This window comes from Nicotiana tomentosiformis, chromosome 3, assembly GCF_000390325.3.
Source record: "Nicotiana tomentosiformis chromosome 3, ASM39032v3, whole genome shotgun sequence".
Lineage (NCBI taxonomy): Eukaryota > Viridiplantae > Streptophyta > Magnoliopsida > Solanales > Solanaceae > Nicotiana > Nicotiana tomentosiformis.
In genome coordinates, this window is record NC_090814.1 from 70,615,232 (window position 1) to 70,633,885 (window position 18,654).

An 18,654-nucleotide genomic window follows, 5' to 3' on the forward strand; every position below is an offset into this window, starting at 1 on the left:
ATAATAGAATCTCTCACAGGTGTGGACACATACACAGGAGCATTCAAAGAACCACCAGGCACAACCATATATGAAGCAAAATAGGATGACACGTAGGAATAAGTAGATCCCGGATCAAATAGAACTGAGGCATCTCTATAGCAAATGGGAACAATACTTATGATAACGACATCAGATGAATCGGCCTCAGGCCTAGTTAGGAAAGCATAACATCGGGGCTCGGCCCCACCACTCTAAACTACATCTCTGGGACGGCCTCTAACTGGCTGTCCTCCACCTTTAACAGCCTGACCTCCACCTCTGGCTGTCTGACCCCTGCCTTTAGCCAGCTGAGTGGGCGGTGGAGCAACTGGTGCCGGAATCATAGCGCGAGAACCCTGCTACTGCACGTTGCTCTGTGACCTGGGAAAAATCTAGCAATGTGCCTCGGATCACCACAAGTATAGCAAGCCCTCGGCTGCTGTGACTGTTGACCCTGGAATTAGCCCTGAGATCATGAATAACCACTCTGATAGCACTGGATTAGAGGTGCGCTGATAGGAGCTGTTGGTGAACTGTAGGCTGGCTTTCCAGAAGGAGGCACATAAGGACCACGACTCCCTGAAGCACTGTGGGATGCCTGAAGCGCTGAATGAAATGTCCTAGGAGGATGGCCTCTACCAAAAGCACCTCTGTCTCCAGATGAGGCACTGCTGAAACTACCGGAATGACGGGGCATCTTATCTGACACCGGCCCCCTCTCCTGTACACGAACCAACTCAATACGTCCGGCAATATCAACAGCCATCTGGAAGAAAATATCACTCCCTATCTCCTTGGCCATCTAAAGCCTGAGAGTGTAAGTGAGCCCATCAATAAATCTCCTCACTTGCTCCTTCTCAGTAGGAAGCAAAATAGTGGCATGGCGAGCTAAGTCCATAAATCGAGTCTCGTACTGGGTGACAGTCATACCACCCTGCTGAAGTCGCTTAAACTGCATGTGATACTCCTCCCTCTGGGTGACATGGATGAACTTCTCTAGAAATAGCTGTGAGAACTGATCCCATGTAATTGCAGGCGACCTAGCTGGTCTAGTCATCATATAATCTCTCCACCATTTTCGGGCGGAACCAGTCATCTGAAATGCTGCAAAATCAACCTCATTGGTCTCAACTATACCCATGTTCCTCAGCACCTCGTGGAAATGGTCCAGAAAATCCTGTGGGTCCTCATAAGATGCACCACTGAAATGAGCAGGAAAGCGCTTGGTGAACTTATCCAATAACATAGCCTCAGAAGAAAAAGCGGGCCTATCACCGGTCTGTGCCGCAACAACCGGCTGAACTACCCTAACTGGCGGGGCTACAGGAGTCTAAACCAGGGAGCCACCTGCTCCGGGGTGTGAGTAGCAGGAGTCTGTGCTCCTCCCCCAGCCTGAGAGACAGATTGTGCCATTGAAAATGTACCGGTCTGGGCCACACTGTCAATAAAGCCCACCAAACGGACTAGAGCGTCTTGAAGCACTGGAGTGGCTATGAACACCTCTGGGACCTGAACTGGTCCGACAGGTACAGTTTGAACTTGAACCTCCTCCTTAAAATCCACCTGAGGCTCTACTGCGGGTGCTGCTGCTCGAGCTCTGGGCTGAGATCTGCCTCTGCCTCGGCCTCTGGCACGACCTTGGCCTCGACCTTTGCCCCTAGTCATAGCTGCCACCAGGGGGATTCGGCTCCTGTCCGGTAGTAGATGCAGTGAGTGTTCTCGCCGTCTACGAGAGAACAAGAATAGAAGGGTTCAATCATCAATGATAGAATAAAATCGTATGACAGAGTAAGAAAGAAGTGACATTTTTCCTAAACTCCGTAGCCTCTAGAAGATAAGTATAGAAGTCTCTGTACCGATCCTCTAGACTCTACTAAGCCTGCTCGTAACTCGTGAGACCTAGGCGACCTGGCTTTGATACCAACTTATCACGATCCGGAATCCCAACCTCGGGGTCGTGATGGAGCCTAACATCCACTTGCTAGGCAAGCCGACGTGAGATAGTTAATTAGTCAAATATTTTACAGTTTAAGACAAAGTGATGATAAATAACGAGGGATAGGTACTCAAACTAATACAACACCAACATAAGTCATGTAACAACATCTACTCCCAAAGATTCGGAGTCACGAGTACACGAACTACTAGAAGTGCTACAAATAGAGTCTGAAATAAATACAACTATTTTGAATAAAATGAACAGTAAAAGAGGATAGATAAAGGGGACTTCAAGGCTTGCAGACGTCAGTAGATCTACCTTAAGTCTCCGAATGTGATAATCCGAGCTAGTGCACCTCATATACAACTGAGACCAGTACCAAAATCTGCACAAGAAGTGCATAGTATAGTATGAGTACAACCGAGATTCAAACCAAAACCCGATCACCCATTCACCCCCGAGCCCGGTTACGTAATTCAATTCGAAATCCGACCTCAATTCGAGGTCTAAATCCTAATTTTACAAAAATTCTTAATTCTACCAAAATCCCTAATTTCTACCATAGAAATCCTAGATTTGATGTTGAAATCTTATGAAATATAATAGAAAATTAAAAAAAATAGATTAGAGTTACTTACCAGTTAATTGAGGAAGAAAAGCTCTTGGAAAACTCGCCTCTAGGGTGTTTAGGGTTGAGAATTTGAGAGAATGAGGTAAAATCCTGTTTTCTAAGCTTTTGTCGAGGCGCAGATGTTGCAATTGCGACTCGGGGTTCGAAATTGCAAACCTCGCAAATGCAAGAATAGCTTCGCAAATGCGAAGAAGCCCACATCTCTGCTATCATCGCATTTGCGATGATTTGTCCGCAAATGCGAACTCTGGGACTCTGCAAATGCAACCTTTTGATCGCAAATGCGATCTTTTGCTGACCAAGCCCCTCTCCGCAAATACGAAGAAATGGTTCGCAAATGCGAACCTGACAGGAATTTGATTGTTTGCAAATGCGAACACTGACCTCACAATTAAGAGATCAGAGACTTGCACCAGAACTAGATGCACCAGCTATTTTCCTAAGTCCAAAATCACTTTGAAGCCTATCCGAAACTCACCCGAACCCTCGGGGCTCCAAACCAAACATGCACACAAGTCCAAATATCATACGAACTCGCTCGCACGATCAAAACACCAAAATAACACCTAGAACTACGAATCGGATACCAAAACGAATGAAATTTTTAATGAAACTTAAGAACTTTCAATATTTCAATCGGTTGCCGAATTACGTCAAATCAATTCCGTTTTGCACCAAATTTTGCACACGTCATAAAATACAGTAATGAACCTATACCAAATTTTGAAATCAAAATCCAGACCCGGTAGCAATAAAGTCAAACTTCGGCCAAACTTATTAATTCTTTAAACTTTAAGCTTCTAGTTTTCAAAAAATTACGAAAATTCGAGATAGGGACTTCCGAATTCGATTTCGGACATACGCCCAAGTCCCAAATCACGATACGGACCGACCGTGACTGACAAAATACTGATCTGGGTTCGTTTGCTCAAGATGTTGACCGATGTCAGCTCAAATGAGTTTTAAGGCAGGATTTTACATTTTCGTCAATTGTTTTCACATAAAGTCTTCCGGAGAAAGACACGTACTGCGCACGCAAATCGAGTAAGGTTAAACGGAGCTATTCGAAGTTTCGAAAGACAGAATTGAGGGTTAAATCTATAAATGACCTATCGGGTCATCACACTAAAAATAGCCGAAGAATATATAATATATGTATAATCCATGTTTAATATGAATATAATCGTATATAAATTTTATATAATTTTAATATACCGAATAAGAAAAATAAATAGTGAATTTAGCTGATTATTTACGTAAAGATATCATTAGAAAAACCTTGTGCTTTTACTCTCTAATTGCAAAAATATAGCTAATACCTCCAACGAGGCAACGACTAAGGCCCATGTGGCCTACTGGGTTTCGTTGTAGATGAATGGGGTTTCTGTTAGCAACACCGTATGGGGCACTTACTTCTGTTTGGTTCACTGTCACTTTCATTTAAGTCGTAGATAAATTATAAATTTTGATCGAATTTGTATGTATTTAAGGAGGTGTATGTATTTAAGGAGGCAATCAATAGTTTTCGACACATAGCCGGATTGATAATTTGGGGAAAACCTTACGTACTGGGTTATAATTTGAAATTTTATATTGCTAGCTCATACACGTAAACCAATTTTACTTTACCTTGAAAACTGTTATTGTTGTTGTTTCGAATTTTATTCATTGCCAGGTACTTCTTCCTGTTTATAATAAGTGACTTTTTATTTTTTTATTTTGGTCCAAAATAAGTGTTCTTTTACCTAAGCAAGAAAGAATTAATTTTATTTTTTTAAATTTTTACCCTTATTTACATATCTCAATGTGTCAAGGTAACAATATGTAAATTTTATTTAAAGGTAATTTAGTCAATGCATATATTTTTTTCTAGGAGTTCGTATTTTTTTAAGGGGTGTGCCAAAGGCCAAAAAGTACTTATTATGGACCGAAGGGAGTAATAAATAATTTGAAGTTATTCCGCCTTCCAATATGAATGGTATTCCTTTTGTCTCAATTAATATGATAATGTTTGATTGAATACGAATTTTACGAAAGAAAGAAAGATTTATGAAACTTGTGCTCTAAAACAAATTATATATATTTCTGTAACATTGTTTTTGGCGCATACTAAAAAGGAAATACAATCACTTAAATTTGAACAGAGGAAGTAATAAAAATGAGAATAATAAGTGTGGCAAGTAGAGACCTTCTTAATTACACTGCATTATCAATTATGCATATATAGCCAAGTGTTTTGCACAACGTAGCATAGTAAAATTCAACTATATTTCTGCATATTCAGAAGAAAAAATTACTCAATTTGTCACAAAGTTGTAAACAATTAATTGGTTTGCAAATTTTCATACTGGATTAGGGCTCTCTTAAAATTTACACTTTGCTAGATGAACTACTATCTGTTGTGAGTATATTCATAAGAAACTTCCACTCTAAGATGAAAAAGTTCACAACTATCGTTTAGTCATGGTGTTCTGTTTCTCAAACATATAACATGAGGAAGTTTTTAGTTGAGATTCTTAAACAAGCTACCGGAGTTAAGGGTGACATAAAAGAGGATGATGACATCGCCGACAATTTACGCAAGAGCCTAATTGGAAAGTGATACCTCATTGTATTATATGATTTATAGGAAGAAATGGCATGAGAAGAGTTGCACTTATCTTTCCCTATTGGTGAAAAATAGAAGTGGAGTAATGCTAACAACTCAGAGTTGAAAAAGTGACCAAGCAGCTTAGGTACCTCAATGATCCTTATTTTCTTCGATATTTAACAATGGAGGAGAGCTAGGAAGCTAGGAATTATTGCAGAAGAAAGTATTTCAAAATGAAAGTGGTCAGTGTGGGAGCTATACGAAGTAGGATTACAAACAAATAGCCAAAAACTGAAAGAGTTTGTGATGAAATCCTAGATCTAATTGAGTTGCTATGCAAAAATGGAGTAAGAGCAGATACGGGTGTGGAGAAGAAACATTATTTCATTACTGTTAGAAAGTCGGTTAATACACTATACAAGTATATATTTATATATATAAAGATAAGCTCACTATTAACAGTCTATTTAACTAATTAGTGGCTCCACTAACTTAGCTTAGCGGGCTTACATTCCTGAGCTTTACTACTTAGTGTTATTATACTGTATTTGTAAAATATTTCTCGAGAAGAAAACAACGTATAAACAAAAATGTAGAAGAAGTAGAAATTAATCTGAACCCACTGAATTTACAGTATTTTCTTAAGGAACTTAATCCCCTCCTAGTACCCGAGGTTGTGGATTATTTCTTTCCAGGATAGAATGGATTACACACTGGTGTAGCGGTACTTCAAACTCCATTGTTTCGATGAACACAAATGGCGGCAGCAAATCACACTTACTATTGCTTTGTTGTAGTTAAAACAATGCAGAAAGGAAGAGGAGAATTCAAAATTTTCATAAGGAAAATCTAAGGGAATGGCCTTCTATTTATAGCCAATAAGTTGAGTTTAAATGAAGAAATGCAACTTTTCAGAAGGCCTGTCATGACTGTTTACGTAAAACAACCATAACATAAATGGCTATTTACGCAAAATAAAATGGGAATTCAAAAACGCGGAGGAAAATTAATTTTTCGTTACAAAAATGGATAATTTGGATGAAATAATATTACATTAGTATTTAATATTAAAAAATAAATTTGGTCCAAAAAATTAATCAATCAATCGGTAATTTGATCCGAATCCGAAGCCGAAGCCGAGCGAGCGACGACTACAGCGCGAGGCTTGCTTTCTTCTTAACTTTTTAAGAGCTAGAAGAAGAGCAATTGTATATATACCCATCAAAAGTCTTTTCCTCCTCCAATATGGGACAATGTCCTTTTGTCAAGGAGGAAAAATCAAATTTTTATTTTTCCCTCCATTTTCCATTCACCCTCTTTTAAGCTTAAATAAGCTTAAAAAATCCAACAATCCCCCACATGAATGGGGAATGGCTATATCACGGAAATATGCATAAAAAACTGTGTGATTCGCAAGCAAGGATTAATCGCATCTAGATAAGTAGGTTTCCATTTGAACTTTCCGTAGTGAATTTATGTCGGATATACTCGGTCAATTGGTAGATTTGATATCTTTGAACCGTCGAACTTTGGTGTTTACCTAGACAACCATAAGTCATACAATCAACCCTTAACCGTCTTTGGTTCTCATTGTTGTGTTCGTTTCAGCTATGAACACCGCCTGGTTTCATAAGTGCGTAGAGAACTGGCCTTACAAAATTCTCCTTGAAGAGCCTAACACTTCACACTTACATAGGTGATTTCTAAACGTGTCATCCCGTAGATACATTATTTGATATAACCCGTATCAAATTTAGAAACCATTAAAAAGCCTTAATACTTTATCCTTGGTACTGAACATTGTCTCATCACGAGAATGGACCAAAATTTTAGTTGACAATGTTGAACCGTCATTAATGACTTTGTTTGATCTCCTTAAACCTAGATCTTGGGATCTCCAGTCTTCTAGGTAGAGTTACCGCCACAATGACTTGTCCTCGGTCATAGTCCCATTCCCCTCGATGATTTCTCAACAACCTCTCCAGTTAGGACTTTCGCAAGTGGATCCAACACATTATTACTTGACTTTACGTAGTCAATCGTGATAATTCTTCTATAGAGTAATTGTCTAACAGTTTTATGTCTTCGTCGAATATGACGAGATTTACCGTTATACATAACGCTCCCAGCCCTTCCAATTGCCGCTTGACTATCGCAATATATACATATTGGGGCCAACGGTTTGGGCCAAAATGGAATATCTTCCAAGAAATTTCGGAGCCATTCAGCTTCTTCACCGACTTTATCTAAGGCTATGAACTCAGCCTCAATTGTAGAGCGGGAAATACACATTTGTTTGGACGACTTCCAAGATACCGCTCCTCCACCAATAGTGAATACATATTCACTTGTGGACTTAGAATCAGTTGAACCGGTAATCCAATTTGCATCACTGGAGGATATTTACTGTAGTGCAAAGCAAAGTCCTGGGTATGTTCTAAATATCTCAAAACTCGTTTCATTGTCATCCAATGAGATTGACCTATACTACTCTTGTATCGACTCAATTTACTTATAACACAAGCTATATCTGGTCGTGTACAATTTATGATATACATTAAACATCCCAACACATGAGCATAATCCTATTATGATATGCTTTGGCCTTTGTTCTTTGCTAGTGCAAGATTCGCGTCAATTGGAGTCTTTGCAACTTTAAAATCTAAGTACTTGAATTTTTCAAGTACTGTCTTAATATAATGAGATTGTGACAATGCCAGACCTTGAGGAGTCTTATGGATCTTAATACCCATAAGTAAATTAGCAACTCCCAAGTCCTTCATATCAAACTTGCTAGTTAGCATACGCCTAGTCGCATTTATGTTGGCAATGTCATTACTCATTATCAGCATATCATCCACATATAAGCAAACAATGACTGTGATTTGGAATATTTTTAATGTACACACATTTATCACATTCACTTATCTTAAAACCATTTGACAACATTGTTTTGTCAAATTTTGCATGTCATTATTTGGGTGCTTGTTTTAGTCCGTAAAGGGACTTAACGAGTCTACATACCTTCTTTTCTTTACCTGGAACCACAAACCCTTCAGGTTATTCCATGTAGATTGCTTCCTCCAAATCTCCATTTAAGAAGGCCGTCTGAACGACCATTTGATGAATTTCAAGACCATAAACCGCAGCTAATGCTACTAATGTTTGTATGGACGTAATTCATGTAACTGGAGATTATGTATCAAAATAGTCAAGACCTTCTCGTTATCTATACCCTTTGACCACAAGTCTTGCCTTATATTTATCAATAGTGTCATCATCTTTCATTTTTCTCTTAAAACTCCATTTAGAACCCAACGGTTTATTTCCAGAAGGAAGATCAACCAATTCTCATGTATGGTTGTTCAATATGGATTCTATTTCATTATTGACTACCTTTTCCAAGATAATGATTCCGAAGAAGACATAGCTTCTTTAAATGATCTAGGCTCATTTTCCAATAAGAAAGTCACAAAATTTGGTCTAAATGAAGTAGACATTCTTTGACGTTTACTACGTCTTGGATCCTCCTAATTAAATGTACTTTCTTTTGTTTCTTCCCGAGATCGTTTAGATCCTTTACCAATCGACTCATATTCCTTTTTATACTGATACATATTTTCGAAGAACTCAACATTATCTGATTCTATAACCGTCTTATTATGAATGTCGGGATTTTCTGATTTATGAACCAGAAATCGATATGCTTTACTATTGGTCGCATATCCTATAAAATCACAATCAACGATTTTTGGTCCTATTTTTACCCTTTTGGGTTTAGGAACTTGCACTTTTGTCAAACACCCCCACACTTTAAGATAATTCAAGTTGGGCTTCCTTCTTTTCCATTTTTCATATGGAATGGATTGCGTTTTGCTATGGGGTACTCGATTTAGTATTCGGTTAGCCGTAAGAATGGATCCCCCCTACAAATTCTGTGACAAACTAGAACTTATCAAAAATGCATTCATCATCTCCTTTAATGATCGATTCTTTCTTTCCGTAATCCCATTCGATTGGGGCGTGTAAGGGGTCGTTGTTTGATGAATAGTTCCATATTCTAAACATATTTATTCAAAAGGAGATTCATATTCACCACCCCTATCACTTCTTATCATTTTGATTTTCTTGTTAAGTGGTGTTTCAACTTCATTTTTGTATTGCTTGAATGCATCTATTACTTCATCTTTATATTAAGTAAGTAAACATAACAATATCGAGTAGTATCGTCAATAAAAGTTATGAAATACTTCTTTCGACCGCGAGATGGTATTGACTTCATATCGCAAATATCTGTGTGAATTAAGTCTAAAGGATTTGAATTCCTTTCAACTGACTTATAAGGATGTTTAACATACTTAGATTCCACACATATGTGACATTTTGATTTGTCGCATTCAAACTTAGGCAATACTTTCAAATTAATCATTTTTCGCAAGGTTTTATAATTGACATGTCCTAAAAGTATATGTCATAAATCATTTGACTCAGGTAAGTAAGAAAAAGCTTAAATTTTATTATTCTCAACGACCATTACATTCAATTTGAAAAGGCCCTCAGTGAGGTAACCTTTTCCAACAAATATCTCATTCTTACTTATTACAACCTTATAAGATAAAAAATGCACTTAAACCCGTTCTTAATGAGAAGTGCAGTAGAGACTAAGTTCTTCCTAATCTCGAGAACATGAAGGACGTTTTTCAGAGTCACCACCTTGCCAGAAGTCATTTTCAGAAATATCTTTCCACATCCTTCAATTTTGGCCGTTGCAGAATTTCCCATAGAAAGCGTCTCTTCGGGTCCAACGGGAGAATATGTAGCAAATGCTTCTCTAACAATACAAACATGGCGAGTGGCTCCATAATCAATCCACCACTCCTTAGGATTTCCTACCAGGTTGCATTCAGAAATCATAGCACACAAGTCATCAATATCTTCGTGCTTTTCAACCATGTTTGCTTGACCCTTCTTCTTGTCTTTCATTGGAGCATGACAATCTGCTGATTTATGCCCAGATTTCCCACAGTTGTAGCAATTTCCTTTGAACCACTTCTTTCTTGGGTTGCTTTTCGGTCCAAAAGCTTTCTTTATCTTTCTATTATTTTGAGGAGCATCCTCAGCAATGTTTGCTCCCATAATTGTTGAGTTTCCACGACCTTTCTTTTCAGCATCTTTGTTGTCTTCTTCGATTCTCAACCGAACAATGAGATCTTCAAGCGACATCTCCTTGCGTTTGTGTTTCAAGTAATTTTTGAAGTCCTTCCATAAAGGAGACAACTTCTCAATCATTGGAGCACGACAATCTGCTGATTTATGCCCAGATTTCCCACAGTTGTAGCAATTTCCTTTGAACCACTTCTTGCTTAGGTTGCTTTTCGGTCCAGAAGCTTTCTTCATCTTTCTATTATTTTGAGGAGCATCCTCAGCAATGTTTGCTCCCATAATTGTTGAGTTTCCACGACCTTTCTTTTCAGCATCTTTGTTGTCTTCTTCGATTCTCAACCGAACAATGAGATTTTCAAGTGACATCTCCTTGTGTTTGTGTTTCAAGTAATTTTTGAAGTCCTTCCACAAAGGAGACAACTTCTCAATCATTGCTGCAACTTAGAATGCTTCATTAATGACAAGATCTTCAATAAAAATTTTGTTAGTAATAATAATATAATTAATACTTTCAACATAAGTATTAATTCGACTTATACCTTCAACAAGGAGATCGTGAATAATCACTTACAATTCCTGGACTTGGGTAATAACAGACTTTCTATCTACCATTTTGTAGTCCAAAACTTTAGCAGCAACAAATTTCTTCAACCCGGCATCCTCAGTTTTGTATTTCTTTTCAATCTCAAACCACAGTTCTTTTGACGTCTCTACATTACTATAGACGTTATACAGATCATCCTCCAGTCCGCTAAGAATGTAATTCTTGCACAGAAAATTAGAATGCTTCCATGCCTCAGTCACGAGAAAGCATTCATTGTCTGGAGTTTTATCAGGCAGAACAGGAACATCTTCGTTAATGAACTTCTATAGACTTAAAGTCGTCAAATAGAAGAACATCTTCTGCTGCCACCGCTTGAAATCAATCTCGGAAAATGTTCCAGGCTTTTCTGCCGGTGCCGATTCCAATGCCGAAGTTGTTCATTTTGTCGATGCATTTGCAGTCACCATAGGAACAGCCTGATTTCCGTTCTCTTTCGTCATTTGTGTAAAAGAATGACTCAAACAAACGTTTAATAAACGGTGAAGTTTTTATATCTTCAAACCGAATAAAACTGGAGTAGAAAATCATGTAGATTTTAATCTCCAATGGAGTAGAAAATTGCTAGGATTTTAATCTCCGAATAAGAAATAGTAAACCAAAACAGAATATACATTAAAGTAAACAAATGGAATACAAAACCACGAAGGCTTTAATCTCTAAAACGGGAGTAGAAAACCACAAATATTTTAGTCTCCAGAACAGTGAATATAATACAAATACAGAAAATGATGAAGTTCCTTAAGCTTGTTATTATACTGTATTTATAAAATATTTCTGGAGAAGAAAATAACGTATAGACAAAAATATAAAAGAAGTAGAAATTAATCCGAGCCCACTAAATTCACAATGTTTCCTTAATAAACTTAATCCCCTCCTAGTACCCGAGGTTGTGGATTATTTCCTCCCAAGATAGAACGGATTACACACTGGTGTAGCAGTACTTCAAACGCCAGTGTTTCAATGAACACAAATGGCGGCAGCAAATCACACTTATTGTTGCTTTGTTGTAGTTAAAACAATGTAAAAAGGAAGAGGAGAATTCAGAATATTCGTAAGGAAAATATGAGTTAATGGCCTTCTATTTATAGCCAACAGGTTGAGTTTAAATGAAAAGATGCAACTCTTCAGAAGGTCTGTCATGACTGTTTACGTAAAACGCCATAACATAAATGGCTATTTACGCAAAATAAAATGGGAATTCAAAAACGAGGAGGAAAATTAATTTTCCGTTACAAAAATGGATAATTTGGATTAAATAATATTACATTAATATTTAATATTAACAAATAAATTTGGTCCAAAAAATTAATCAATCAATCCATTATTTGACCAAATCCAAATCCGACGCCGAAGCCGAGCGAGCGACGACGACATCGCGAGGCTTGCTTTCTTCTTAACTCTTTAAGAGCTAGAAGAAGAGCAATTGTATATATACCCATCAAAAGTCTTTTCCTCCTCCAATATGGGACAATGTCCCTTTGTCAATGAGGAAAAATTAAAATTTTATTTTTTTCTCTATTTTTCATTCACCCTCTTTTAACCTAAAATAAGCTTAAAAAACCCAACACTTTGTACTTCAATACCCTTCCTTAAGGTGATGGTTGAAACAAGTCCTTCAACCTCATCTTGGACATCAAATAATCATGTTGCACCTTTCCAAGACTTTTAGTCAGCAAATCAACTTGTTGTTCGTTAGTAGACATATGATGAGTTCTAACCAGTCCTTATACAATCTTCTCCTTCACAAAGTGACATTCAAGGTTGATGGTAGGCTAGAAACCCGTATTTTGGCTATATTTTACACTTTACTTACTACACTTTGAATGTATTTGAGCCTAATTTCTAGTACTTTGTACTTATTAAGTGTGTTATACTGCGTATGATATGATTTTAAGTGAAGAAGCATGTTTGGAGCTAAAATGGTTGATCTGGAGCTTTGAAGTCTGAGTAGAAGCCCATGGCCATGATCACGTTCGGATGTCGAGAACCAAGTCTAGATGTCAAAAAGTGAGAAAAAAGATTACTCTGAGAAAAATGCTTTGCCGCCCCACATCGTGTGCTGCGAGGTGCGGGGTGCTAGTGTAAAATTCCCGTAGAGTGGAAAAAATAGGCCTTTGAACTTTCCCACTAACGCGGCGCATGGTGCACCGCTAAGGGCGCTGCGATAGTCTAATTTTTCGTCCAACTTTTCTCACTTCGGCTCAGAGAGGGTAGTTTTGTCGGGCTAGTGCCTACATGGTATAAATATACCAAAAATTAATTTTTAGGGAACTTTTGACCTACGAAAGATTGGAAGAGCTTTGGAGACTCTGAGGCACAATGATTCATCATTATTTCCTTAACTCAACACCCGAGTTTGGATTGAATCCATATTTTCTTATTCTTTAACTCTATATGTGATTACTTTTTCTATGATTATGGAGTAGTTTACTTTAGGGTTTGACGAATATGATATTTTAACTGATATTTGTGGATTTTAACTAGTATTTTGCATGAATTCTTTTATGGAGCTTTGAATTGGTTGCATTTTTGTTCCCAAATTATTTAATCGAAAGAAAATTATTTTGGGTGATTATCTTTGCACTATTTTGTTTTGTTTAATTCAGTGATTCTTTTAAGTAATAGAAAGAGCTTGTTGAATTGTTGATTAAATCAAGTTAGGAGAATATTCGAGAGACGTTTTCCTAAAGACTAGTCCATTAATGTGTTATTGCATATCTTCACAGTTCTTTATATTAGTTTGCCTTGTAGAGTTCAGATTTAATCGAGAGAGGAATCTTGGCTATACGATTGAACTAATCATCGAGTAAATTCGTGAGAATCATTAGAACATTAGAGTGAATTGAACTAGAGTTATATCCCGAATACCGATCTTGCATCGATCCAGTCACAACCCTTATTCCTCCCATTGATTATTCCAGTATTGCTCAAATTTTGTCTTTCCATGATCAATTGTTAATTGTTGTAGTTTTATTAGTTAATTTAGTTCATAATCATTCCAACCAAAGTATCAATCATTCTAAATAGCATTTAAGCCAAAAATTGCTTGAACATTATTTAAATTCAATCCATGTGGAGATGATAATTAAACTATACTATCTTTTGCTAGCTAGCATTAATTTCGTATTGAGTTTTGCGCTCGTCAAATTTTAACGTTGTTGCAGGGGATAGGAAATCAATAGTGTTCAAAATAGTTTTTGGTGCCTAATTCAGGAATCAACTTTATTTAATTGTATTCACGTTTTCTCACTTGTGTGCAGGAAATAGGCTTAACTTTTCTGGTGTATGACTCGATCTTCTTTAAAAGAAGTGATACCTTACGAACCGGAGTTGGGGAAATACCTGTGACAAATGAAAAATGAAAAAGAATTCACCAAAAATTTCATAGGGCAATCTTCGACCCAAAAACACATGGCAAAGAATGGTGATGATGGAGTTGATTTGGCTGCAAGAGAAACAGCCTAACGGGCAGAAGCAACTGCACGAGTAGCTGCTGATGCAACTCTAGGAGATGAGGATATTATTAATGGGGATGGATGACGGAGATTCAACCCGAACCGGCCTCTTGCAAAAGATGCATTAAAAAATGCAGGTCCCAGATCAGGCATATCATCGGGTTACTATGACAAGTCAATCTACAACCAAGGAGTATCTAGTGTACGACCTCCTCTGATCGAAGCCAATAATTTTGAGATAAAGCAAGCAATACTTTAGACCATTTAGAACAATTGTGTCTTCCGAGGCAAACCCAACGAAGATCCAAATACTTACTCGATGGGTTTTGATGAGATTATGAATACATTCTAACACAACGGGGTATCAAAAGATGCTTTCTACCTAAGGACATTTCCTTTTTTATTAAGGGATGATTCTAGGTTGCGGAGTTTGCCGACTGGGTCAATTCAAACATGGGAAGACATAACAAGATTTTCCTTGAAAAATATTTTTTGGCTGCAAAAACAGGAAAAATTCGAAGAGAGATCCACAACTTCGAGTAGAAAGATATAGAAACAGTATTTAAAGCATGAGAAAGATTTAAGGATATTGTGAGAAGATCTCAGCATCATGGAGTAGACTTGTGGATGTAACTCCAAGATTTCTGGTATGGGCTGACACCCTCTGGCAGAAGGACCCTAAACAACGCAATTGGAGATCCTCTTATGAAGAAAACTCCTGAGGATATTGTTGAAATTCTAAATGAATTATCTGAAGATGCAAATCAATGGCATGTAGATGATAACAAGAGAAGGAAAAAGGATAGGGTACATCAAGTAGATTCTAATAACTTTGTCCAAGCCAAGCTAGACTTCATGGAAAAAGAGATCCAAAAGTTGGCCTTAGCTAGGGTCCAGAGCCAGCCATCATCAGTTTGTGACTTTTGTGGAATGGGTCATCCAATGCATGCGTGTTAGGCCTTATCTACAGATGAAGTGATAAATGCTGTGGGAAGATTTGACATAGGTAACTACCAAAGTAGTAATAATTTCAACTCCATGGGGCAGAGGCACCATGAATTTTCGTGGAGTTCACCTGGTGGTAGTCTGAATGCATAGCAATACAATGATCTCAAACCCCAAGGACAAGGAGCTTCAGGCTTTCAAAATCAGCAAAGGCAGCAATACCAGCCTCAACAGTCTAATTAGGCTGGTATGGAATATCTAATTAAAGCCTTCATTATTAAGACAGATGAGAGACTTGAAACTCAGGGCACAGCCATCCGGGAACATGACACAGCCATCCAGAACTTGGAAAGACAGGTGGGGTAAATTTCTAATCTATTATCCACAAGGGCTTTAGGAACTCTTCCTGCTGACACCGAAAGGAATCCAAAAGAAACAATAAATATGGTGTTGTTGAGTGAGTAAGTATTGAAGGAACCCATTGCTAAACCAAAGGGCAAGTTGATTTAAGGACAAGTAGAGAATGTGGAAGAGCGGAAAGATAACGAAAATGAGGAATGTGAAGTGAGGGTACATCCAGAGGATGGTCTTAAGAAAAAGAGGAATACTAGAGATCTAAAACGGAAGAAGAACAAATTCAATGAATGAGGAGACCGAGGAAATCAAATATATGTCTGCTCTACCTTCCCCTAGAATCAAAGAAGAGAGAAATTGGACAAATAATTTGGGAGTTTTCTAGAAGTGCTCAAGCAGGTGCATGTTAATCTACCTTTCACAGAGGTACTTTCATAAATGGCAGCATATGCCAAGTTATTGAAGAAGATATTGTCCAACAAGCGAAAAGTGAAAGAGACTTCGGTTGTCAAGCTCATAAAGCATTGTAGTGCGATTCTGCAAAACAATCTCCCTCAAAAGTGTGGAAATCTAAGGAATTTCACTATACCTTGCTCTCTAGAAAGTACTAACTTTGAATAATCTTTGTGTGATTCAAGTGCTTATATTGATCTTATGCCCTTGTCTACTTTCAGGAAACTTGAGAACTAAATTGGAACAATCATATATGTACCCGTGTCTTTGCAGCTGGCGAATCAAACCACAATAATACCCAAGGGAATATTGAAAGATGTGCTAGTTCGGGTGGACAAATTTGCGTTTCCTGTGGACTTCATCATGGTGAACATAGAGATAATAAGGAGGTCCCTTTAATTCTAGGGAGACCCTTGTTGGCTAGCTGTCAAGACCCAAACTAACCCCTGTTGTGATGGCGCCTATCGTGGAACTAGGCAAGCCGACTTATTTCCAAAACAAACCGATATTTTCATTTCAAAGGTAATGCCAATGTTATTTAACATAAAAACCTTCGTAAAGGAGTTCCAATCAAAATAAAAGTACGGAATGAAAAGCCCGACATCGGGGTGTCACTAGTCATGAGCATCTACTACAAAGTGTCTAACAATATCAAGGCTAACTCAGCCTGAAAAATAACTAAATACAACTAGAGGAAGATAAGAGGGAGAAGAGTAGGGGTTGCGATCACCAAACAACTACCTTGCTATCTCCAAGAAAATCTGCAACCAGAAGAATCAATAAGCGCTACCGTGTCCAGCTACACCTGAATCTGCACACAAGGTGCAGGGAGTAACGTGAGTACGCCAACTCAGTAAGTAACAACAATAAATAAAGACTGAGCAGTAGTGACGAGCAATAAAGCATACAACATTCATATCAGGAAAACTCAGTAAAATACCACATGCTTTTAAAATCAGGATTTGAATCAAAACATCTCGTTTAAACCCTGTTCCAATAAAAATCATTTAAAGATATTTTTCAACAGTTTTCAAACAGAGGGAAAAATGCAAAGGTGAGCAAAAATGGTGAAATCATAGACAGCCCCTCGGCAAAACATCACTCATAAACAGCCCCTTAGGCAAACCTCACAGTCACTCGTGCCACTCGGGCATGCCTCACAATCACTCTTGCCACTTGGGCATACCTCATAATCACTCATGCCTCCCAGCACTCGGCACTCGCACTCAGTATGTACCTATGCTCACTGGGGGTATGTACAGACTCCGGAGGGGCTCCTTCAGCCCAAGCGCTATAATCTGCACGGACAACTCACATGCTATAATAATAAAGTATGCTACAGGCGGGCAACCCCGATCCACACACATCCTCACCAATCAGGCCCTCGGCTTCACTCAGTCATAAACCTCTCAAGCCCCTCGAGCATTTCTGTCATGACCCAATTTCACCTATAGGTCGTGATGGCGCCCAACACTACAGCTAGGCAAGCCAACTGATAAATCAAACATATATTGATTAAACTTTTAATCCAAGAAAATCATAAAATACCAAATTCTATCAATGTGTGTGCTAAGACCCAGTGTCACAAGTGCATGAGCATCTAGTAGATTATATAAAACTCCAAATACTGTCTGAAATGAAATAGACAGAATATAAATATAAGAAGAGACACTGGTAGCTGCAGAACGACTCAAAAAGGCAGCTCACCACTATGCCTCGGGATGGCGTGGATATGTGATGATAGGTCCTCCACTTGTACCTATCTCAGATCCTGCACAAAAAGTGCAGCAAGTATAGTATGAGTACGTAAACAACGTGTACCCAGTAAGTATCAAGCCTAATCTCGAAGTGGTAGAGACGAGATGGCCGACTTTGACACTCACCATGGGTCAATAATAATAATTGAAATAAACTAGAATATTTAAACCAGCATGATTCACATAATATAACAATAATTTATTTAACCAACAGAAATAATTAAATTCTTTCAAAATGCAACAATTCTCAATATATATATATATATATATTAAATCCTTCAATTTCAATAAAAAATTCCAATTTATCAATAGCTTTACAACCTGCAATTCAATTTCAATGAATTTCCAATTTATCAAATAGCTTTACAAGCTACAAATTTCAATTCAATTTCAATAAATTTCCAATTTATCAAATAGCTTTATAAGCTGCAATTCAATTTCAATGAATTTTCAATTTATCAAATAGCTTTACAAGCTGCAATAAACCGTCAAAGTATCGTGTAATTATTATTATTATTAAGCACGATTTCTACCGAGGACGTACGGCCCGATCCAGAGTGTCGTGTATACTGCTGAGGGACGTGCGGCGCGATCCATAGATGCATCTATCCTGCCGAGGCGTTCAGTCCGCTCTACAAGAAAGGAGGATATTTTCTAATGTACCTCCGGAAGGAGAGTATATTTATTAAGAGATAAATTCGGGAGGAAGAATAATTTCTTTTAACAATTAATTAATTTAAAC

General features: G+C 37.8%; 1 protein-coding gene across 1 annotated transcript; it reads right to left on the reverse strand.

The window, feature by feature from the left end:
- Nucleotides 1–823: 823 nt before the first annotated feature.
- LOC138907983 (uncharacterized) lies at nt 824–1,686 on the reverse strand. Its single transcript, XM_070198610.1, has 2 exons — nt 1,358–1,686; nt 824–1,223 (listed from the first exon to the last, which is right to left on the reverse strand). The coding sequence occupies exons 1-2, from the start codon at nt 1,684–1,686 to the stop codon at nt 824–826; spliced, it is 729 nt and encodes a 242-aa protein (XP_070054711.1).
- Between the last annotated feature and the right edge of the window lie 16,968 nt (nt 1,687–18,654).

Excerpts from the sequence above, each read along its gene's own strand:
- LOC138907983 (XM_070198610.1), bottom strand. The coding sequence starts at position 1,686 with ATGACTAGGGGCAAAGGTCGAGGCCAAGGTCGTGCCAGAGGCCGAGGC. Across the intron at positions 1,224-1,357 it reads CCGGAGCAGGTGGCTCCCTG|TGGTGCATCTTATGAGGACC; the intron begins GTTTAGACTCCT and ends TGCTCATTTCAG.